This window comes from Phoxinus phoxinus, assembly GCF_949152265.1.
Source record: "Phoxinus phoxinus genome assembly, chromosome: 5".
NCBI lineage: Eukaryota > Metazoa > Chordata > Actinopteri > Cypriniformes > Leuciscidae > Phoxinus > Phoxinus phoxinus.
In genome coordinates this window covers 4,324,645-4,351,218 of record NC_136880.1, presented here as the reverse complement: position 1 = coordinate 4,351,218, position 26,574 = coordinate 4,324,645, and the positions used below count along the sequence as shown (strand labels likewise).

The 26,574-nt window shown below is 39.8% G+C and overlaps 1 protein-coding gene across 2 annotated transcripts in view; it reads left to right on the top strand.

Moving 5' to 3' along the window:
* Positions 1-26,010, top strand: part of LOC306999427 (uncharacterized protein) — a 101,514-nt gene extending 75,504 nt beyond the window's left edge. For both annotated transcript variants that reach the window (XM_079614087.1, XM_079614088.1), the window contains exons 14-15: positions 1,502-1,663; positions 25,345-26,010. In XM_079614087.1, coding sequence (XP_079470213.1) covers positions 1,502-1,663; positions 25,345-25,417 — 235 coding nt within the window. In that variant the 3' untranslated portion in view covers positions 25,418-26,010. The remainder of the gene's footprint in view (positions 1-1,501; positions 1,664-25,344) is intronic.
* The last annotated feature ends 564 nt before the right edge of the window (positions 26,011-26,574 follow it).

Here is a 26,574-nt window from a genome sequence, read left to right as displayed (position 1 = left end):
GTACGGCGATAGCGGCAACATAAACTTTCAGGGTGGAGGGAGACAGCCTTCGCTCCAACCCATCCTGCTGGAAGGAAAGCACGACACTGATCGGGCATGATCTGGGGTCTTCTCGTGAGAAGAGGTCTCACTCAGAAGGAGGTTGACGGAGGTTGACGTCCAACCCCAATAACCCCTATTGGGGTTGGACGCCGACGTGAATCGGAGGCCGCACCCAAAAACCAATCATCTAGTCGCGAGCGCTCGGGGCAGGGTGGAGGGTAGCACTCTAACCCGATGCTCGCGGGCGCCAGGGAAAGCATGGCTGTCAGCTCGGGATCTGGATCGGGCAATGCTGGCGCGCCCGGAGGCGGCAGCACAGCCGAACCTTCATCTCCCGAGGACTCCTGCCCACCTTGTGATGCTGTGACCGACATAGCATCTTCCTCAGGAGCGCCAAACGACACCCTCGGCCCGTCCACGTCCTCTGGCCGGGACTGGACAAGGGAATCATTCGGTCGGCTCGCAGGTTGCGACACTTGAGAGGGGGATGTGGCCCGAGGACGAATCGTCGGTTGTTGTTGCCACACCGTCACCCTCAGGTCACCCTGGCCACCAGCCGATGTACCAGCTCTATTTTCACTAGAGGGGGTAGATCGGGGTGTGGATGAGGGGACTCTCACTCTTTCAAAATCACTGAGTCTCGACCGTAGTGTCACGATGGCCATGTTTCCGCAATGAAAACATGAGTCGCCCACAAGCGCTGCTCTGGCGTGCTCTAAGCCCAAACATGCAAAGCAGCAATTGTGCCCATCTAAGTCAGATAACAGTCAACCACAACCAGAAGGGCACGGGCGATGCATCTTTAAAAAGACGTGCCACGCGCTGCTCTTTTAGAGAGAAGGAAATCCCCGCAGATGCTGAAGCGACCAGGGAGAGAACACACACACACTGGCAGATCACTGCTCAGATCGCAGGGAATGTGAATTCGCTGGAACTCGCCGTCACACCAACACCTGGAGGGAAGCTCGTCTCGTCTCGAAGAGGAAGTAGAGATTAACTCAGAATGGCTTGAGGAGTGAAGCAATAAACTTGGCTCCGAAAGCGAAAACATATCTGCATGTTGCCGGCGCACTTCCTTTATACCCACGAGGTGGGCGCTACGCTATGCAAATTCAGCAGACCCATGGCATTTGCTTGCCATTGGCTCGTTTTATTACTGTTCGAAGAGGATAGGCTTCTAAGCGAGCCCCATTTCGTCGTCATTCGACGTAACTCGAAGTGACAACGAAAGGGAACTAGTGTGACTGGGTTTCAGAACAGACTATTGGACACTAAATGCTGCTGTAGCTCTTCAATAAGATGATAATCATAGATGTGAACTATTGTTATTTTTAAACTAAAACACTTTATTCTCAATATCTCACAGTGAGTCTGAGTTCACATTATATCTGTGTAACATTCTTCACATTCATGATTTGTTTGCAAGATAATCTCTTTTCCTCTGTTTGTGTCTTTCTAGTCTATATCACTGTGGCATTACAGATGTTTCTTCTTTAACTCAGTCTTTGACTGACTCAAAAGCACTGCAGTTTTTAAAAGGGCTTGATCTGAGACACAATAAGATAGGAGACTCAAAGCAGCGGCTCAGAGACGAGCTACAAGACTCAAACTGTGACCTGAGGTGAGGAAACATCACTCTGAGATATTAACCCTCTGGGGTCTGAGGGGTTTTTGGGGCCCTTGAGATGTTTTGACATGCCCTGACATTTGTGCTTATTTCAGCTACTTACAACATACCTTTGGCCAACACATAATTCTGCTGTATTCAGCACAAACTCTGCTACAATAATATGTGAGCAAAATGGAAGTTACATGTTTGCATTTTATAGAAAAAAAATATTATGAGTGGTTAGTAAGTTTTGGGGAAAAAATTGTCACTGCAATGAGCCCATACAACTCATACTGAATAGTTTGGCACAATACTTTTGAGTTACCATTCTTGTAGGCTAGAATGTTTACTACAAAATGATGTGAAAAATCATTCTGATCACTCTTTCACAAAACAACAATATAACGATTTAAACTTTGTAAGTCAGTTTTTGTGCCAGCACTGCTGTATGCGTAGGGGTGTTGATGGCCATGAATATGAATGAGGGGAGACAATGGACACTCCCCCATCAATGGCTAATGCCCCATCACGGTGCTGTGAGGCAGAAAGGAGAATCTGAGAATGAGAGGAGATTCAAAGGTTTTGTTTTTCAATCTGTTTTTATTGTAATTCCTAAATGTTGCGCCTCACAAGACCACAGTGCTACCGTACATATATAAACATATAGTACCAGTCAAACGTTTGGACACATAACCATTTTTTATATTTTTGTAAGAAGGCTGCATTTATTTGATCAAAAATACAGAAATAACAGTAATATTGTGAAATATTATTACAATTTAAAATAATGATTTTCTATTTTAATATACTTTCAAATATAATTTATTTCTTTGATCAAAGCTGAATTTTCAGCATCCTTACTCCAGTCTTCAGTGTCACATGATCCTTCAGAAATCATTCTAATATCATTTGATAATCAGGTATTATCTATGTTGGAAACCGTTGTGCTGCTTAATATTTTTTTATAACCTGTGATACTTTTTTCACGATTCACTGATTAAAAAGAAAAGCATTTATTCAAAATAGAAATCTTTCCTAACAATATAACTTAAACACATCCTTTCAAAAATCCTTTCAAAAAAAGAAAGAAAGGTAGTGTATACTGTTACAAACAGACTCATGGGCGAATGTGAGTCAACAGAGCTCAGTTGCGGTCCAGTTTCCTGTGCGGGCAGGAATCGCGCAGTCTGTGCAACCATGTCCACATCAGTCTCGGTTTTCCATGACAGGGTGGACTTGGACCTGTTGCTTGTTTGCCTTGGCTCTCTTCGGGACAGGTGCTTGGACATGTTCATTGTCACATCTGTTGATAACACAATCAAAGAAACTGTATTATTATCATTAGCCTATCAATCACTAATGGCCATGGATTAAAAAAAAGACCACAGTTTTTGTAATTTCACACAAGAATAGGTAGGCGCTACTGGTATATTATGACGATGTAAACAATTACATTTCATCAGTAAAATATTACGTCTGTGCACTTACACCTGCGTGTCCCTCTGCGTTGCTGGAGAAGGAGAGCGTGATGCAGACACATTCCTAAAATAATAAAAACAACTGTTAGTATACATTATCCAAAGATGGGCGATTAATGGGTAAATAAAAATATAATGTCTAGTATTTAGACAGTATCACATTTTACCGGAGGCTGAAATATATTTGCACGAAATCATATTTACACCTAAGCAGATATTCGCAAATAAGCTACCTTACGCAAAAGTCAGTCTTTTTAGCATGAACGGAGTGAAAACGGAGTGAAATATAATACAAATATGTTTAGAGAGTAATATCACATTGAAACAGTTTACACGACCATATCCTACACGAATGTTAGGGATAGCCTATTGTAAGGCAATCTTTCATGTAAGATGTCAAAAGCTAACTAAAACTAAGCAAAATCTTAGTTCTATATAACCAGAAAAAGAATTATATAACACTAAACAACTTATGATGCAACCCTAGTAGTTTATATAGGGTAGCTTGTGTCAAAAAATTATTTATGACCCTGATTTATGGTTTTATGACAGGAAATGTCCATATTTGGGGGTTTTATGACCAGCAGGTGGGTGACCTTTGACCATGTGTGTTTCCGGAATGTTTAGGGTTGTTTGTTTATGATAGTGATCTGCTTGTGCGACTGATAGGAATGTTTTCATGGAATATTTGGAATACCGATGTCTGTCTGATGGTCTCTCAGCGGGGTATAAATAGTCGATCACATTTCTGCAAAAACAGATAAGCGTGGTGAAACACATCGACATGGCTTGTTTAAACTTACCTAAAACCCCAGAGAGCGAAATGGCTGAAGAGATGGCGGCAAGTATGATGATGGCTCCACGAAAGGGTCACGGGGATATTAGTTTGACAAAGTTCCTCCACGATAATTCGACCAGTGAGAGAGGGGAATTTTTGATGAGTAGTAAGCGGGTATTTGGCTACATATTTAATAAAAAGTTTCGAGCCGTCACGCTCTACACTACCGACGGCACCGACGAATTTATACCCGGGGAAGACCCCTGTCTGGTATTTCCTGATAAAGACTGGACGTTATTTTACACCCGCGTCTGGAAAGATTTGAAAGATGTTGGAAACGACCCATTGTACGTCGCCGAGTGGGATGGGGATGGAATGGAATGTTCGGTACCGTGTGGTCGGGGATCATACTAAAAAGAAAGACGATGAATGTGTTTACATATTCAGTTGCAAAGATAAGACAAAGCTTTGTCAGCGTTCAGGATCGGTTCTACAAAATGAGCATCATAATCTGTATGCTATGCAATTTTTGTTCAAATGGAGCGACATGTCTATGCTGAGTATCCTTTTTTCATCGATAAACAAAATGTTCAAGTGGTGTGACATGCATGCTGGATACAATCAAATTAAAGTGCAGCTGTTCCATCCTGAGAGATGTCCGCGCAGCGGGATGTACCAGTCACCGGCCCCGCCCATTTACTACAGCCATTATAAAACGAGGTAAGTCTGATCCCTCGTCACAGTTCCTCTTTATAAGCCATGTCTCAAGACACAGTTTCAGAGTACGGTCATAGTTGCGGTGGCTCTTTCAACTATGGGATTGCCGATCCTGATGATAATGCTATTGATAATATTCTAACAGACGAATCCGTGAAGTCCGATAATAAAGCATGGCTGGATAAATTCTGCACGGGGCTTGGACATCGTAACCTGACTTTCCTGACTGATCTGTGTGGCGGAAGCGATTCTGCTGCTAAACCCGGCTTCGACGCAACAGACGGATGTTTCAGCGACATTGGATTCAAAATTGTAAAAGCCACGGTAGTGCTACTGTTGCAACATCTCATCGACGACAAACTGAAGGAGGAGTGTGAGGGCTGCGCAACGGATCATCCGAGTCAAATGCAACATATCTGTCTGTATGAACCACCAACATACTTCTTCGATACTCACTTTGACGAACTGACATGCAAACTATTTAAACCCAATATCCGACTCATCATAGCATTTGTCCTAAACCGATGTGGCCTAAAATCCCACCCTCAGATGATTCAAGGAACCGTCGGGTCTATTCTGCATGAATTAAAAGACGAACCATTCATTTCCACAAAGCTACAAGAAATCAGGGACAAACTTCTGGACAAAACCTGCAAGGAGTACGTCTACGACGTAGTCGACCTCTGGGAAGGTTTCTCAATTGTAAATGGAGAGTGATCAAAACCCCACCAGCATGGCTGCTGCATTTAGCCGAAAGAGTTTCATGGAATACATGTTTAAAGGACATTATAGAAGACAGTTGATTTTATTGCTGCGTAAAATCCAGCAGCATAGCGAATCGGATGATGAATGTGATGATGATGATGATGTTGACACCAAGCGTGTAAGAAATCTCAGGAAACAGATGAATATGTTAAGAGGCTTACCTAAATCATGGTCTGATTTAGCAGACATGTGTGTCAATGGTATTGAACCCCCATGTGTACTGATAAACGATGCTCTGACTATGATGCTTGAATGTTCTGATGAGTTTGCAATCCCTGACGTGCTCTGTATGTGTACGTATGTATCAGATGTATGCCGGCTATTGGATTTAAAACGAAAAGACAATGACGAGGACGACAGTGATCGAATTAGCATAATGTTTGTCAATCGCATCCTAGATCGTAACATGATGGCATGCCGAAACTTCCTTTTCTGGTTAGACAATCATTGATGTTATTATTATTAGCTTTTACTAACCCCTAATACCATTATATACATTTTTATTATCATTTACACAGTATGTACTAACATTATTTCTATTATTATTATTGTTACTTCGAGTATGTAGTCATTATGTATCCATTTTTTACTATATGTATCATTAGTTGTGTTGTATTGTGTTGTTTTTTAATAAAAGGTTGAACCCCTTCGATCGTATGAGTTATTCTTTTACAGAGGTTGAAACGGTAACATGTCGGAGCTTATGAAAAAAACGTATTATACACCATCCAACCCTGGTTCTTTAGGTGGTAAAAAACGTTTAAAAGATGCAATCTTAAAGGATAGTGGAGTACGACTAAGTGATAAAGAGGTTTCAGATTGGCTGGCCGGGGAGGACGCCTATACATTACATAGAACCGCACCTATAAAATATAAGCGTAATAGAGTTGTGGTGTATGCGATAGATGCCCAGTTCCAAGCGGATCTTGTTGACATGTCAGCCTATTCCAAGGAAAATGATAATAATAAATATTTAGTAAGTACGCATGGGTACGGGTGCTGAAGAATAAGACTGGTATCGAGGTTACTAAGGCGTTTGTGTCTATACTCGAAGAGGGTCGTGTTCCACAGAAATTGCAGACGGATCAGGGTAAGGAGTTTTTTAACAAACATTTTCAAGATGTAATGAAAACGCACAAAATTAATCATTTCGCTACCGCTACTGATTTGAAAGCGAGCGTCGTGGAGCGTTTTAATAGAACATTAAAAAGCCGTATGTGGATATTTTTAACGGCTACAAATTCCCGGCGATACATAGATGCTTTACAAGATATTATGCAGGGCTACAACTCCAGCTATCACAGGAGTATTAGAATGAGGCCTGTGGACGTTGACAAAGTAAATGAGGCTCAGGTGTTTCAAAACTTGTACGGTGATATAAAGAAGACTGTAAATCACAAATTTAATTTCAACATCAGAGATGTTGTCAGGATCTCCAAAGTGAGAGGACCGTTCGCCAAAGGTTATGAACAGAACTACACAGATGAATTTTTCACCGTATCATCATGTATTCCGCGTCAACCACCCGTCTACAGATTGTCGGATTATGACGGAGAAGCTATTGACGGTGTTTTTTATGAAAAAGAGTTACAAAAAATAATTGTAAGTAAAAACAAATCTTTTAAGGTGGAAAAGATTTTAGGTCAGAAAAAACAAGGGAAATCTACACTTGTTTTAGTGAAATGGCTAGGATGGCCCGCTAAATTCAATAGTTATATAGATAAAAAAGCACTGCTGGACTTAAAAAAACCATAAAACATATGAACTCTTACCGGATGAGATCATACAAGTGAAGGATTACCATGGACGACCACGTTTCTATGTCACGTTGCCGTGCAATGCATCTATGTCAGTTTATCCTGAAAATCGCATATCCAGCTATACAACCAGGTTGGCAAAAGCTATTGAATTGAAAGGACAACGGGAGGTTGGACTAACCGAAATCGAATATCCTAGAAGTTGGTATAACTTTAATGATGAAGATGGTTATTTCGTCCTACACACTGCCCCAGGACCGGTGAATAACGCACCCCCTGAAGACACTGGACCTTTTAAAAAAGACTTATCAGGGTTTACGGTATCGAGGAAATTACAAATAAGCGGCGGGTACAACGCAAACATTCGTGCGATCATCCGATTGATAAATCAACTTCTCGCCCCCTCGGCCGCATTGAATCACGATGAATTAAAAAACAAAGTGTTTCTGGTCGCGAGACCCAACATTTCGGTAACCTTCTATGGAAAACTAGCCACTATTTTAGGAGTGAAACCGGATGATGCTCTCGGACGTTCGGCCTACCATGAAAAAGCTGATTTTACAACGAGCGTTATCACGTACGCCCCTCATCAGGCCGATATCAACGCGGGATTCTATACATTCTACGTTTACACCGACATTATCCAATATCAACCAGTCGGGGATTCCTATGTACCCCTCTTGAGATGCGTACATATAACGGGTGAAAACAACGATGCCATCAGTGTTAGATATGACAACCCCCATTACGCATCGATCAACAAGGAGCACATCACCATAGAGCTAAAGGACGACCAAAACTGTGAAATACCGTTTTCTTACGGGAAAGTCATCGTGAAACTACACTTTAAACCATCGAGACATTATATTCTTTAAAATTAGTTATTATTATAATCCCCGTGAAACGAATGCTGCTGAATATGTTAACTATTACCAAAATCAGGCCGGTGGAGGTCTACCAGGATATTCGGGGGGAGGGGTTATGTATGGCGCGGGGCTAGGAGGGCTTTTCAGAGGTCTGTTTAGGATGGCCATACCTCTGTCAAAAAGAGGATGTAGCATCGCGAAACCCCACCTAAAATCTGCTGCTAAAAATATAGTATTCATACGTCTCAAACGCATTGTCGAGATCGTATAGCAATAATGCTAAACCTCAAGGTGGGTCTGGCCTGATGGTCATGGCCCGTAAGAGAATGTCTAAACCACCGGGAGTAAGGAGGCGTGGTCGTCGGATAACGAAGAAAACAAAGCGTGGACCAAAGAGACGTTCAGTCGTACGTAGAAGACGTAAGAAGTCTGTGAGTCGAAAAGCATCGGTTAAGAGATCCATAAAATCCATATTCTAACATGGCGTTACTTCATCGCATGTCGGGTGAATGTATTAAGTCTGAGTTAGACTTATTTACGGTACCACTGACCCAAACGGTTATTGAGAAAAACGGCTATTTAGAAGTTCCCCCTTTATCAGCTATTTCGGACTCTGCCCCATTGGAGTTTTTCATAGCAGGGAACGGTGAAGATTATGTGGATCTAAATAATACGTTGCTATATCTACAACTTAAAATCACGAGACCTAACGGCGCTGACATTGCAGACCCTTCAAGGGTTGCTCTGATAAACTACCCCGGGGCCACTATATTTTCCCAAGTTGATGTGAGCCTCGGTGACCGCCTGATATCCCAGAGTTCAAGCACATATCTGTACCGATGCATCATAGAGAGTCTGATCAACTACAGTAAAGATGCGTTGGAATCACTTTTCTCAGCCGGTCTGTTCTACAAAGACACAGCGGGTCATATGGACGTGAATGACCCTGTCGGCCGTTACGCGGGACTGACGAAGCGATCGCTCTACACAAACGGGAGTAAGGTGGTGGAGTTGTTGGCACCTATTCACAGCGATATTTTCTTTCAAGAAAAATTAATGTTAAACGGCGTTGACATCAAAATACGTATGATTCGAGGTAAAGACGAATTCTGTCTGATGAGATGTGATGACGTGGCTTACAAATTAAATATTGTGTCAGCGTCCTTATATGTCAAGAAAGTATCTGTATCACCCCCCGTGAGACTGGGGCATGCCCAGGCGCTGCTATCGACTACCGCCAAGTACCCCATAGATCGGGTATGTCTTAAAAATTTCTCCATACCAGCCGGGGCCCGTGTTTCAAATCAAGAAAATCTGTTTTTAGGAACGCTACCAAAATCTATCGTCCTGGCCATGGTCGATAACGACGCTTTCACAGGGTCCTACGATAAAAACCCATTTGCGTTCAAACATTACGATTTGGAGTTCCTAGCGGTCTACGTTGACGGACAACAATTCCCTGCCAAACCTCTACAGACGAATTTTGAAGCAGGGTTGGCTGTTCGCGAATTTTATCAGCTTGCAATGACGACCGGAAGACATCTTAAAAACCAGGCGCTCTCTATCGACAGGAGTGATTTCCTGAATGGGTACACGCTTTACGCCTTTAACCTCAAGCCTGATGAAGACTGTGGTCAGCACATATCACTCATCAAGTCTGGGAATATCAGACTCGAAGCCCGATTCAGACAACCGCTGCCGCATACTATTAACCTGCTCATTTACGCAGTCTTTGACAGTATCATTGATGTGTCTAACCGTAGACAGGTCCTGGTCGATTACTATTGAAATGAATACGGTACAACTTGCGACTATCATGGATAAAATTACGTGCAACACTCATTTTCTCGGAGTTTTCCCAAGCGATCAACTACCTAAAAAAACTTTATGGAACTTACCATCAATGTGTATAATTAATACACATCCTTCCTCCCTACCGGGTGAACACTGGTACAGTTGTGAACACAACAGTTTCGGTAATCCACCCAACAGCGATCGTTTTCCAACCAGCATCAATAACTTTCTAACAACCAACGATGACGACGTAATATATTCCGACAGACGTGTCCAGGATTTTTCATCAGATACTTGCGGGCAACACTGTGTGTTTTTTCTATATCATTTAGTAAAGGGACGTGACTATCATGACGTGTTGAAACTGTATAGTCATGACTATATTCAAAATGATAAAATGGTCTCGCTCTTTGTGCAGAGATTAAGTCCGTATGGATGTAATGAAATTTTTTTTTCGTGTATTCATTGTGTACAAACATGTAATACTGCTTTGAATCATGATTGAGTGATCAATCTACATTGTATTTATCTGAAACCAATAAAAATTATTTTACTCTTTAGAGAATGAATCATCCGTCTAACATGATGATTAGGTACTGTAGAAAAAGGGATGTTTAATTTGGCAAAAGCGTGTAGAAACTCTGACCATCCCGGAGGTCTTCGATCGTCTCGAACCTTTTGTGGGGCCGTGACACTTTTTAGCAAATCAACCATGTGCGACCCTTGCACTGTGTTACCCCTGAACACAAACTCCCCAGACTCGGTCCAAGAGCTTATTCCTTTAGCTTTAGACATTTTGTCTAGTATGTATCTACTGTTTTTCACGCTTCTCGATGGTACATTCTTCAGAACTTCACCCACGACATCTTCCACAACTCCAACATCCTTGACATTACTGGCTACATTATCGTCTTTATGGCCGTGGTCAGGATAGGGTAACGCCAATGTTAACATGCTGTTTTCCCGATCGCCTTGTTTAACAATCGTTAAAAACCTAGTCAGGATATTTGTGTAGCGCTTGACTTTTTCGTGTTGATCCAAATCGTTCCTGAGTAAAATATTTCTTATGGATGTATCCAGATCATTCTCTACGACCTGTTGAATATTCTCACGACCATTTCCAGATTTCAACTTTTCCAGTTGATGTTGTGGCACTAAATACATTTTCTCAGCATGCTCCATCATCACCCCCGTCTAGCCGCTATTAAGCTTGAAATAAAGGGTACTGCGACACTTAGGAGCGGTAGAAGAAAACCCCCTGTCTGGTTGAAGATGCGTTTCTTGGCCAATATACCAAATTTTTTATTGGCTACAAATTTAATTTCGGCTTTTCTCTTTTTCAGTTTTCGGTACTGATGATGACTGATCGGAATCGTACCATAGAAGATGTTAAGCGCCACTTCACACAGCGTTAAAATGAATTCGTCGGACGCAGATTGTAAAATAAGACGCCGCTGTTTAGGCGGTGCTTTATGTAGTCGTTTTAACAAAGGCAGATGCTTACAAAGTCTTACGGACATGATGATTTATCACAATCTTCTTTTTTTCTGGAGATAAACCACCTGACAATCGGAAAGCAACCCCGTTCTGAGTCGGTATTGCTCTGGAGTTTATATCGTTATAACACTCCATAAAGTATTTTGCATTTCCGGGGTACATTTGTCGGCCTAACACCGCCACTTGATTGACATCACAAGGATTTTTGAACAGAATCAAGTAATTGGTGTTTAAGCTGATGGTGCGGCTGGATTAACCCTGAACAAATAAATTTTGCTTGATATAAATAGCACTGAGATTGCGATGATGGACGTACTGCGTAAAGACCCGTTCAATCTCTCCGTTTCCGCTAGCTTGACGCATCATGTCGTCCACAATCAGCAGATTAACTTTGTTGACGGGTAGTAAATCATCATCATTCAGACTATGGGGTATTCCTTCCACAAATTTAATATCATACAATTTGAGCAATTCATCATACAGAGGTTGCCAACAATCATACAGAAAAACATTGTTTTCAATTTTTTTAGAATTTTTTCTAGAATTTTTGAATTTTTAAAATTTTTTAGAAATCAAACTCAAACCATTTTCCAACAAAAGTTTTACAAAATAAGACTTTCCAGAATTGGAGGGTCCGCTTAATACACAACTAAATGGATGCTGAAGCCTGAAATCAAAATCAGAAGCATCCCGGGGCCCTCTATGTAGCATCGGATCAGTAGCCATAAGGGAGAGTGGTGAAATCGGGCAAAAGTCTGCGTTTATTATACACCACCTTAAACCTTTTAACAACTGATTTGTTGTGCAATGTGAGCGTCTTTTTATTCCTTACAATGTTTTCAGTGTGTGCCATGATGCATTGCGTGTCATCGTTCGCCGTCACATAGCTGTCAACCAGACCAATCAGAGTGTCTAAGCGTATAGCTTGGGAATTTTTAGCATTCAATGTTATACCCTTTGCCTTCATGCATACTTTGCCTTTAGCAGTACGATAGCCGTAAGATTTAGGACCGCTAGAGCAAAACTCTGTGATATGATCCCCATCGTCTATTTCATTCGTCAACTCCCCCAAATGATCCCCCAGCGGGGGGTCTCAGTCACCCTCCCTAGACACAAAAATGACGCTATCGGTATCAGAGTAAAGCAATCTGTCGCCAAGCTTGTCCATCAGGTCGTACAACTCCATCCGAGCATGAGCAGTAGTAAACGCCCCAACAAATACGTTAATATTGCTAGTCCTGCGAACACTCCCTTTGGGATCACGATACTGGATAAGAGCCACATCGTCTGAGACAAATGTAAAGCATGACAATGTGTCGGTTTTACCAAAAACAATTCTGGTGAATTCTTCAGGTTCGTTCACCATAATGGTTATTGGTAGATCCTCCCTCATCGAGAACAGCCCCCAAAGGCTGTTCAGCAACAATTTGTTAATGGCCCTCTGAGCGGGGTTGTGCTCAATCTTTTCGGGGTCGAGATGTATCCCCTCTTTTTCAAAATACTCACCAATGTATGCTTTTTTGTCGGCGTCCGTGACGACATTCGACGGGTACCCCAACGCTTGCTGTTTTAAACGTAAAACGTTTTCACGTAGTCGCAAAACAACGTATCTGACTGCTGTGGAAAATGCCACACTTCATCTATCCGTGCCACAACATAACCCTTCTCAATGGCTTTTAAAAGCTCGATACTAACCCAGCTCCCTGAGAGGGCCCTCTCCTCGTCCGTGTGGTTACAGACCGTTAACTGGTTTTGGTTGTGCGCACAGGTTCGACATAACGGAAACATTAGTTTTCCTCCGCACCTGTAAGGGAGAACCGGGTGTAGTAATTTACGCGGAGGGTAGACGGTGGCCTTGATAAGCCCATAATAATTTTTAAATTGGTTCGAAATCTTTGAAAATTATTTGGGGGTGTTCGATCGGATAACTTTTCCTGGCCTGGCAGAATGGGTATAAGCTGGTAAAATCAACGTAACTTATTTTCTCACCAACTGCTGCTTTGTGATAGAGTTTATAAGCGTTAGTACGACCCCCAAACAGGGCTTCTCTTGGTTTCAGTCGCTCGGGCTTTGAATAAGTGCTCATAAATTCTATCACAGAGGGGTCGGTCTTTTTCATACTGGTCCATTCACATTCCCAAAGAACCTCAATCTGTAAACCGTACGCATTCTGTAGAATTTCAACCTTATCATCAAACTGGTGCCGGAGAACGCCGTAGGGAACACCCGATAATGGATGTGTCTCATAGGAGGCATACCGACAATCATGCCCATGATGCACGCAGCCATTAAATTCTAATGCGTACCGTTTGCCCTCGTGTTCATAGTACCCATCTAAAAAGTAGCGGCCGATCGACACTTCGCCGTGGTTGACAGCATGGTAAATGTCAATGTTTCGAGTCTTTTTCACATACTCGAGCCATTCGATAGAGACGTTTGAGTAGGTCTTACTCTGTTACTCTTACTCGTACTCTGACATATGCATTATTAAGGGTCAGCGCCAACGTGGCTCTGTCCAGATAATGCGCTTTGAACACACCCATGCAACAGCTAGCGAGTGTTGTGAATCCAAAAGGGTCAAGTTCGGTACATTTTATGAATGCCTCACGGTATTTCATGCACGCTTCACGTAATAATACGACGTCATTTACCCCATACTTGTACAACTCTTTCCTGAAGTTAAACTCTTTACCGATAGTTGTACTGTATCACGAATTAATCAAAAGGTGGGGAAAGTACCCTTTTTCAGTCGTGGTCAAGTTTAACGCAGCTGGCATCTTAGAAAGAGCCATCGGGATAAACGCGTAACTGTCTATATACCGTTGTGCAAAAACGTCGTCGTACATGAAGATTAATTTACACCCTTGCATTATGAGGCCTTTAGCCCCGCTTTACAAAAATACTCGAGAATGAGAAAAGAGTCAAATTTTGAAGCATAATGGGCTATGAAACAGTAGCCTTTGTATCGGGGTTGCCTGAAGCGCGTGATTAGCATCGCTATGCAGTCGGTACCTTCCGCTGTAAATTTTTCGCCTTCAAAGGTGATTGCGCATACAAAGGTTGCGACATGACGACCATTTTCATAACGGGTTTCAAAATCGTAGAAAATGTATTTTTCGTTAAGCTCCTTAGGCGGTTCAGGGATTATAAAACACTTGTGTAACCCCATATCCGGTAGATCTTCGCCGCAATGCACGCATCGTGGTGGAGCGCATTTGTGTTGATCTCTTGTGCCAAATCCTATGACGTCTTATCGTCTGTTACATAGCTTGCAATATTTAACAATATCGCAAGATGGCCGCTCCTGTCCAGCTGGGGTTTTTTTATGCATTGTGTAGCAGTAGCTCGATTTACAGAAACGCAAACAATCGGGGCAATGCACTGTTCTTTTAGGAACTTTGTAACAATCTTTATCATGACATACATTACATACGTGCGCGCAATGATGATGGCGTCGATCGGAATAGCCGACATGGCAGAATTCACACACATAGTTGGTTCCTATGAAGGATACAAGATTGGTTATCATGTAGTAATGAGCATTATGCAAATAGAGACATATCGTTTTTGGATGAGGATCATTGTGATTTTTGTAAGTTTCTAGTACACCACCGTTCGTTCTGTAAAAAACAACGATTTTAATACCGAGTAGTTGTTCAAACGCGTCTAAGTCGGCAAGACCTATCTCGCGGTCGATTGTGAAGCTGGCGCTGTTGTTGATGGCTGCTGCCCGTCTTTCTAGCATGTTCTCGGGTAAATGAGGGTCAAGAAAATGTGCCAGGCAAATAGATAAACATAATTTATTTGAAATATTACCGCGACAAAATAAACTCATCTTTTTTTTTTTGACCACCTGATCGAGTGCCATATCCGTAAGTTTACGACGACGGCCACCTCCACGCCTGTTCATAGCGACATTGGATTCGATCTCGATAGATTCATCCGACAATATCTGATCATCGCTCTGTAAGATTTTCTCAATTTGTTCGAGAAGCGTATTAACGTCATAATTATTTCCGTCCGTTAAAACGACGCTGACGGGGTATTTTAGACTGGGGGCTGTCACGGTCAAATTGATGACACTAGAATCACCTCCAATCTCTCTAGAAAGCGATACATTTTCGCTAAGAGCGCCGTGTAAGAAAATGTTATATGCAGCCAAATATGTAGAGTTAATATCCCGCAGATTCATACTCTGACGCAATTCAATACTATTGAAATTGGGTCTCAGTAAAACATGATACCCGTTTACGTCCCCGCCCTCACGAATCAGCGATTCAATGACGGGTTGACTTAGCATAGATGCGGCCAGCGGGTGCAAAGTATCACTAGTCGACGCCCTATCAGTACCTGGGTTATCTGATGGGGGGGTGGCGTTACTTGTCGAGGATCTATCGGTGCAAATATTATCTACAGTGCGCAATGCATTACTAGTCGTCGGTCTTTCAGTATCAACATTACCTGTAGGCGGGGCCGTGGGGCTAGATGTTTGGGTCTCAGTAACAACATTACCTGTAGGGGTAGCAGCATTGAAATACGATGGGGTATCAATATCGACATTACCTGCGGGGAAAACTGGGTCGCTAGATGCTGATTCATGTTCATTTTTTAATGCATATCCATCTTGCACAATTTGTATATTGCATTCATTTAATAATTCATGTAACCGATCACATAGATTAATATTTGGGAATTTATCAATAGCTATTTCTAAATGCTCTAAATTACAAGTCTGTGATGATGGATCTATATTAAAAGATGGTGTTACAAATTCTGGATACGTATTTATCATTCGCTGTAACGCATCACACAAACTATGGGGGCTATCCATCTGCATTTCAAACATTCGCTGTAACTGGTCTGAAAGATTTTGGCCTGGATGACAGCATTGAGTATCGGTTGCGGAATTTTTTTTAACATCATCCATTTTAATTTTTATTTAGACCTGAAATTATGCAATGTAGCAAAACCCTGAGAATTCAGTTTTTAAAAATACATTCAATCAAACACAAATGTAAAAAATCACTATGTGACTGAGTACAGAAATGGTAATACACACACAAATTATAATGTTGAAAACATACCAAATAGAGTGAAATGAAATTTATACAAAATAACATACGCTGCTGTGACCTATCTTCGGTGTACATCGCTGCTCAAAACTCCGAGAAGATTGACAATTAATCGACGTTCCCTGAGCTGATCGCTTAATATGCATAACACTTTCTCGTTATTCTCAGCCCAAGATGCTTGCAATCTTTGGATAGAATTTTCGAGTCTCTGGTCTAGTTCGTATAAAACACCCTGTAATTCGAGTATGTTGCTGTCCTGCACATCCATGCGTGCATTAATCGCGTTGAATCCCTCGTCTATTCTACGACATAATGATGTGTAGTATACATCAAACTGGGCACGGTACTCTGCGTGTAGCACCACCGTTCTATTGCGAATCTCATCACCCTGAGCAATAAGTCTGTTAATGAACGCGTGTATCAGAGCATTATCAATACAGGGCTGATAATTCCGCACCGGGGTAGGTTGAACCACTTCTTCTTCTTCTTCTTCCTCTTCTTCGACCACTTCTTCTTCTTCTACTTCTTCAGCATCGTGCAGATTGTCAAAAGGATACGGTGTTTGTCTAGCTCTCACGACATCCTCGTCGTAATCATCATTTGACCAAGAGACCTGATCCCATCGCTCCTGCTGTGTTTCGGTCCATAATGGCAAATCCTCTGTACTGCCTAATTGATCAGCTGCGTAGAGAAAGAGAAATGACAAAGTTCAAATTAAAATCTAATGCAGAGCGTATAACAGTTTGTACAATCATCAGATTAAATAGAACAATAAAATAACGAACTCATAATCAATTAATAGCCTATAGCATATAAATAACACGTTAAAATATTGATAAAATGGTGATATGATAACTAGAAAGAGCAAAAGAATATAGCCAATAAATACATATTTAATGCAAAAAGTATAATAATAAATATAGTTTTTACCATTATCTAGTTCATGCTTAGGAGAAGTTGTTAGCATGGGATCCAACACAATTCGACATTTTCGGGGTGGTTCACGAAAACTCGGGCCTAGCTGGTCGTCTGACTCCGACGTTAGGTCAATCACATCAGCTACTGACGAAAGTACAACACAGTTTTGTATATGAGTTAGTATGATTAGAATAACGAAATATACAACTCATAATCAAAATCAATAAAACATAATAATAAATGTAATTTTTTACCAATATCAGGCTCAGGGTTAGAAGGAGTTGTTAGCCTGGTTTCCAACACAATTAGTCGTTTTCGGCATGGTTCGTGAAAACTCGGTCCTGGCTGTTCGTCTGACCCCGTCGTTAAGTCAATAACATCAACGCATCGTATCATTTGTTCATCAGAACATATCGATGCTGTGGAAATAGGACTAACGATTCTAGCAGGGTGACTGGTAGCAGGGAGGCGAGCTTTGGGAAATTCCTGGGTCAACCCCCGAAATCCGGATTGTGTAATCAGTTGTAACAAATCTGTGAAAAAGTGAAAGAATGTTTTGTCAAATGTCAAACAATTACAATTCTATGGCCTATCACAAGATAGTGTTGTCTTACCGTCGGTTAAGACATCTATATCGTTCGACGTGTCTGTTTGTTCACCTGTGTAGAATGAAAAATGACAAAACTCAAATTAGCCCTAATGCCAAACGTATAACACAGTGTTAGATCACGAGCTAGTACGATTAGAATAACAAAATCCACAACTCATAATCAAAATTAATAAAACATAATAATAAATTAAGGTTTTACCCTTATATTGCTCAGGCTTAGGTGAAATTGTTATCATGGAATCCGCCGCCACTCTTCTGCGTTTTCGGGGTGGTTCGCGAAAACTCGGGTCTGGCTATTCGTCTGACTCCTTCGTTAGGTCAATCGCATCAATGCAGCGTTGCGTCTGATCGGCATAACTTAACGAGGTCGTAGAAATACTGATAGTTGGGGGCAGGTCTCTTCTTGAGTCAGATCGATAGTTCCTGACATATGTAACAAATCTGAGAAAAGACAATAAATAGTGAATGTTTTATTAAATATCAAGACCCGTACATATTGGGGATATATCATTAGCCTACAGCGCTATCTTACCGTCTGTCGCGACATCTATGACATGGGGGGTCGTGGCTGTTACTAAAATAAAAATAAAAATGTAATTACAATTTTTTTAAATAAAAATAAAATAAAAGTGTATTAAAAATTATACAAATATTACTAATAAATAATAATAATGATACAAATTAAAACAAAATATTACTAATAAAAATAATAATAATAAAAAATTAAAGCAAAAAATATGAACAATAAAAATTATAATAAGACATTAAACAAAATATGAATAATAAGACATTAAACAAAAATATGAAGAATAAAAATAATAATAATAAAACATTAAAACAAAAACAAAAATATATATATTAATAAGAAGAAGAATTAAAACAAAATATATATTAATAATAAGAATAATTAAAACAAAAATTTAATAAAAACAGGAGAATTTGTAAATTTATTTTGTACATTTATGTAGATATTTATAAATGTATGAACAATAAAAAATATATACTTACGGAGATCGATGGATTGAAAAGCGAGCAGTTCAATGTTTGATTCTAGAAAATAAAAGCCCTATTAAAATGAAACATTTGTTGAGCAATTCATCTTACATTGCGTTATCTTATACATTTATACATAGGCACGTGCAATCACCTGGGATCGAACCCACAACCTTTGCTTTTGTTAACGGAATGTTCTTACCGGCGAGCTACAGGAGAGCTGTACCAATTTGTACCAAAACAGGAAATTGTACCAAACTATTTTACTATGAACGAAAAAACCATTGCAGTCAGATCAAACATAAACATGTTCACATCATATAGTATAGAATTACAATACCCATAACTTACTTCTGGTACTACCAGAAACAACAAAAATATTGATTAAAAACAGAGAAAAATGTGTTAGAAAACCTCAGTTCTCATTACCGAAAGCTATAACAACAGAGGTCACTACGGGAATGCAACGCGATCTTATACCTAATTCAAATAACCATATGTGAAAATACGTTAAAATTACATGAATTTGCCTTATAGAAATAAGCAACGACATTTTACATTGCATTATCCTATACATTAATACATAGGTATTGCCTGGACTCGAACCACCAAACTTGCATTGTTAACGCAACGCGCTTACCGGCGAGCTACAGGAAAGCTGAACCAAATTGTACCAGAACAAGTTTTACTATGAAAGAAAAACCAATGCACTATAAACTATAAACATGTTTTACATCATATAGTATAGAATTACGTAACCACAACTTCGAATAAACAGAATCACCAAAATATTGATAAACCATTACGAAGGAAATATCAACATCTGTCTAGACCTAACGTTACGACATCGCCATATCATAAAACATAAATTAAAGCACATTCTAGACTAGAGTATCATTCATAATGATAATGAATAAACTTATTTTTAACACCAGATATCGTAACCTATAACGGTGGTTAGAATTATTCTATCAGCCATTTAAATCGTATCACTTTTCAAATTAAATAATAATTCGTCCCATCACAGCTTAAAAGTCAAAAAGAAGCTTCTTACCTTGATTCGTACCCATGATTCGTCCAGACGTGAAGGTGAAGAAGCGATCAAATGAGGTCTAGCTAACAATGGAGTGTGGCGGTCGTGGTTGCTGGGTATAAACGTACGCAGCCCCCAGGGGGCCATGGGCGGATCTATGACGCTCGTAAAATTACACAGACCAATAAGAATACGGAATACATACTCGTAGAATAAATTCGATATGTTAAATTGTATTTGTTTAATTCCCCAAAGTAAAATTGGTTAATTATTTTATAACAGATCGCTGTTTTATAAATATTATAAGATTGGCTACTTTCGTATAACATTTATTTAGTTTAAAACGTTTTAATAGATCAATATAAAAGGCTATTGTTTAGATACATTCTGATAATCTGTATTTAACAACAGAACTATATCAGCATTACCATAGTTTATAACTAAAATAATAAAATGTTTTAAATAAGAGAAACGCGTATAGACACAGATTACATGCGGTCAAAATGTACCAATTTAATGGTTATTACGGGTCGCCTATTATTACACATACCAAGATTTAAATACCCATCGTGTATCCTCATAACAGATCAATGTTTCATAAATATTATAAGCTATTTTCGTATAACATTTATTTTGTTTAGACTTTTTAAAATTGCTTAAATAAATTTCGACTCATACTATGAGTTTACCATCAAAATGTAACGAATTAATGTTTATCTCGGTATTGTTGAACAATTTATTTAGGTTCATTTAATCCAACATCGAAATGTAGCCCTAGCTACTATTTACTATACTTTATTCCCACACAGATCATCTTATTTATTTTAGTTTAATTTAATCCAACATCGAAATGTAGCCCTAGCTACTATTTACTATAATTTATTCTCACACAGATTATCTTAAAATAAACTGATTAGAAAAAATAAAATAAAATGATTAGTCATTTACTAATTAAAAATAACCGAATAATGTTGGAATAAATCAATGATGTTTTAAAGGGGTGGTTGATTGCGATTTCACTTTTTTCATTTTAAATAGTGTGTAATGTTGCTGTTGGTGCATGAACAGTATCTGCAAAGTTGCTGCGCTGAAAGTTCAACATAAGCAGAGATATCGTCTTTTAAAAATCAGGAAGTTTAATGCCTACAAAAACGACTCGAATGGGACTACAAAGAGATACTTCCCGGGTTTTATACGTAGCTAACCCATACATTTACATCAACCCTCCCTCCGGAATATGCAAAAAATGGGGCGTGGCCATATTTCTGCGGGTTCGTGGAAGAGGAAGAATTATAGTGGAGAGCTGTTAGCCATGCCGTCGAAAGTGTGTTATTTTCACCCAGCTGTCATGTCTTCGGTGTTCGGGCTTCCTATGGACGCTGTAGTTCGTCAACAATGGCTACAATTTCTGTTTTATTATGTTCCTGAAAATTACAATCGTAGCTCTCTGTGCTGCGCATTTTACGGAAGACAGCTTCCAGAATCTCCACGAATTCAATGCCGGATTAAACAAGAAACTGTTACTTAAACATGAAGCAGTTCCAACTTTAAACCCAGAGGCAGCCGTTGTTGGGCCACAACCTGTAAGTGAGACTTAATAATTTTAAATGTTTGCATGTATAATTTCAGACGTAATGTTTTAGTTTTATCAGGGACGTAAACAAATGCCATGCAGCGCTCGTGTTATAGCCACTTAATTATGCTATTTCGTGTGTCTATGACAAACGCGTACAAACATTTTGAACCTGCAATTTGTAATTATGTACTAATTTTGTAAATGTATTTTCCATGTATACTTTATGAAGTAATTTTTCGATTTGATCAAGAACGTAACAATGCCAAAGCTGTTTGTTTATAGTAGCCAGTTAGTTCGATGCTATTTTGTGTGTAAGACAAACGTGTATAAAGTAAAAAAATATATATATGTAATCGCAACAGCAAACTTCAGCTGCGGTATTACTCAGTCATTTATTCAGTTATTAAATGTTTAATCAGGAGAAACCCGTATCTCAAAAGCTAACAAGTGTCAGCAGTGGCATTTTCAAGTAACAGCGTATCGAAATTATTATATAATAATAGTAGAATAGAATAATAATAATAAAAAAAATGTACCATTCAGAAACGTTTTGTAAGAGCCGTGTTTGGGGAGGTTCTGCTTAACTCTCTTCATTGCCGCTTTCTGGGTCTGATCTGGCTCAAACTGTACGGCAGTATTGACAACATTATTTACATTTGACCGGAGCACATGCAACTTTCGCCCGTAAAGGTGATGGGCGTGAAGTTTCCGGACGACGTGCACTGCGCAGTTTAGCCAATTACAACACACCGGCCCAACTAACCAATCTGAGCCCAGTGCCTGTTTCTGAGGGAGTGGTTTCATAGAATCAGGAAGTCAACCGGTCGTTCAAATGACAGAGGAGAAAGCGTCTTACAATAAAGGGGAAATTTATGAAAAATAAGGCAAAAAAAAAAAAAAAAAAAACGAAGACATGTTATATTGCACCCCATAAATACAATCATGCAAAGAAAAAAAGCAGTAAACCACCCCTTTAATACATTTATTTAAACATGTTTTAATACATTTATTTAAACATGTCCGTGAGACGGGCTTTCAGACAGCTGGATCAGCAGCCAGAATCAAATTATCTTAATTGTCGGATCGCACCTCAGAGACTGTATGGCTACAGTTCCCCAGTGTTAGGGAACAATAGTCTAGGTGTAATCAGTAGATAATAAACTTACACTAGGCTTCACACTATTCTACCAATACAATACACACTGTCCCAGACAGGAAAGGAATAAGATAAGAGATTTTATGACATGAGACAGTGGGGTACTCTTTGATTGTAAACGCCAGTGTCTGAACTTATCTTTTAATCGCTTTGATCAAAGCAATACACGGAGCGCCGTGGGATCCTGTCGCCAAACTTTTTGGGTATGCACCAGCTCTCATTCTCGGAATTTCACGGAACAGCGGCTCGCGTCTCTTCAGTTTGGACCACGGACTTCGGACCACGGCGTGAACGAACCAAACAGACCGAGACCGGGCCGGGGGTTCACCAAGATCAGTGGCACGCTATCATTTCACAACCCTGCCGCAGCGCGTGGATCGCTGCTCGGACACTTCTGACACACAGAGCGCTGGATTTTAACCCATCGGTGTTCGGAGCATTCTGACCTGTAAGTACACTTCACCTTGCTCTGATTATATACTTATACTTAAATAAATCTCATTTCATATATTATCTATTGGTTTATTATAGACCTGGATGGGTAATCTGAAAACAAATCACTGACATATTTCTTTTGAGCAGACAATCTCTGATCGGCGGCGCGCAGCGCGCACTCCTAGTAGTTTGAGCCACGGAGTTTCACTTCGACCCCTGGTTTAAACCTAGCTTTTAAATATTAAATGTAATCTTACCAACATATTTTTATATATTTTACCGCCATGATTTGTATTTCTTACAACTAGTTGTTTCATTCTCACCAACCAGACATTAACCATTTTAGCCATAGACGCATAAAGATCGCCTCATTAACATTAAGTGCAACACATGTTTAAAACTTAGTTTAAAATATTTATACTTGATAATTGTATTCTTATTTCATATATCTGTTATTTTATATGATTTATTTAGCATCAATGCTATTTCTTTAAACTCATTCCCCGTTTTCATTCTCTCCCACAGACATTAAGGACGATGATGCTCCATCTGAAAATCATATGCATGATGACAGATCTCTTCATGTTCATAATTTCATCATTCTGTGAACATTATCCTGATATAATAAAAATCACCCCCCTGAAAAACATTCCTATCAGTCGCACAAGCAGATCACTATCATAAACAAACAACCATAAACATTCCGGAAACACACATGGTCAAAGGTCACCCACTTGTTGGCCATAAAACCCCCAAATATGGACATGTCCTGTCATAAAACCATAAATCAAATTTTTTGACACAAGCTACCCTATATAAACTACTAACCCTCTTTCTCTGAGGAAAAGGTGAATTCTTCCTCGCTGTCCAGAATCATCTGGAGGACGACTTTACTTGAGAAGCGTGCCATCCTCAAAATTCGATGAACTATTAGTGAATCTGACGAAGAAACTGCGTGTTTTCATGATCGGAGGGCGTGTGCGAGGCATATAGATCACCTCAACTATTACCATGTGAATAGCGCCGGGGGGTGTGGCGGCCTCAGCTCATTAAAAATAATGAAAGGAGAATGAAAAACTGTGCCTCTCCTTGGTTTCAAAAGGATTACATAAACTAAGAATATGTGCTTTTTAATTTATTTAAAAGAAGATAATTCTAGCTTCATAAAGACAAACCTGTCATTCCTGAGTGACAAGTATTCGCTGAGTTACAGTTCATTTTCGGACGGGTTTCAGAATGGACTTCCCTGACAAAGAGAAGGCAGAACTCGCATCATGTTTATTTTTCTTTATTTGGCGAAAGACACAACACTTTGTTTTTATTGTGAGTATACACACAAATAATAGAAACTTAAATGGATCGAATGATGTAAAGCACTTAAATATAAGATCAAAACCAACAGAGTATTTTGAATCTCTTTTGCACTGATAAGAAAAAAAGCGAGCAGATCACGCCGGCGTGATTGCCGACCCCAGAGGGTTAAAGACATCTTCATTTTCCTCTGATATGTGAACAGACCTTTCAAACATTCATGAAAGGAAATTATCATTAAGCTTTATTGCAACAAAGGGTTTGTGTGAGAACACAATGTGAAGTTATTGAAATGTTGAACACACAGGAGGAAAGAGAACAGAAGCTCACGGTCACAGCTTTACACATCAACACCTGCTTTATGAACTGTGTCAGTAGAAGTGAATCATTTCAGTGTGAAAACAGACTTGGTCAGATTGTAGGAAAGCGCTGCACTCCTGCTAAACTCAGTGCAGGTCCAGCTTCAGCTCACAGGAGAAATGTCTCTGTCTCCAGTGTGTTTTTACTGGGACGAGCCACACGTCACACTCCTCTACACTTACTTTACTCTCAGTGATTTACTAAGAGCCGACAGACATGTTTAAACTAGAGGACAAGCGGCTTTAACCAAAGGTGTGTGTTTGAATTCAAAGTAACATTAGTATTTGCTCCCTGTGGTTTATTCCATACGCCGTACACTCATTAGTTTCTCCTTTACAGAGACTCGATAGGAGTCGCACCGACACACACACATATATGAACATTATTCATGCTTTAAACCTATTACGGTATATTTAAAACACAAATATCTATGCAAGATCATGTAAAGTCGGTAATTAATCTGATTACAGGAATTCAATGTAACTTATTTGTGCTCAAAAATATTATAAATATAGCGACAAATTTGCATTGTGTTCCACTGAACACTGATTGTTTTCTCTTCTGTTCCACTTTACAGAGATGAATATCAATCACCAAACATCCCTGATGAAGATCGATCACCAAACTCTGATAGATGTGTTATATCATAGTGAGAAATCATCATGAGAGGAGCAGAAACCATCAGGAGATCCACAGAAGAGTCTCACTGCTGTCTATGAGGAGAATAACTGTGTGATTAATGTGTAAATGTGATTCATAAGAGACTCAGACTTCACAGTTAAATAATGCAGCATGTGTGTTAGCATGCGTTTTAGAAACGTGATATTCAATGATTAATGTTGGTTTAGTATGTATAATAATTATTTCTAATATAAATAATATGTGTGTGAAATCCAAGTTTTGGAATTGGGAATACATTGTTGATTCTTGTATATTTCATTGATATTTTATGTTGTACATGTATTATATATATGTAGCGCCCCCTACTTGACTTTTGGTAATTAAGTAGACTCAGCAGCGCTCCCAATTCAGTAACTATATGCCTACAGATGTTGAAGTTAGACCCCTCTGATGTCACTAAATGAATTAATTCTCTTGTAGATATTATAATATTAATCTATACTCAACTGGGCTTAAATGGACATCCTATATCCTCTCTTGAAAGAATAAAAGTCTTTGAAAGTGACAAAATGTAACCAAATTTAATTGGTATAACATAAAATTAAAATTAAATTAGTTAATATAACACACAAACAATGTGTAAGTAATTCACACAGTCAACTATTATCTCAAATCACCAGGACACAATATCACACCCACTAGACAATATATTATTATGATACAATAATTGAATGTGTCCTTCACACTTTCACTGTATATGAGAATGATCAAAAGTCACAGTTTTAAGTGCACTGAATAACCAAAATGAGAACAAAACACTGTGGGCCCACACACACACACATCAAAGTTAGTCCCCACACACTCCGTTGCAGGCCTGAGACGTTGCTGGGGTACGTGGTGGCCTTTGAAACAATAAAACTATCCGCTTCACTCTCCTGAGCGGGAAAACAATTATAATCAAAACTACCTGAACTCAGATGGTAACCATAAGTGACTCAGCTGCACTACGAAACATCCCAGGAAATCTTCCTCCTCTTCGTTCGTTGTTGCGCGCCCGATGAATACCGGCCAATGACTCCTCGGCCCAGAGTGACCTAGGTCTCCGCGATATCAGCCTCCGGTGCGCGGCTGCGCGTCCTCTGATGACGAATGCAGAACGTCTTTCGCGATGGGCAAACTCCCGAGT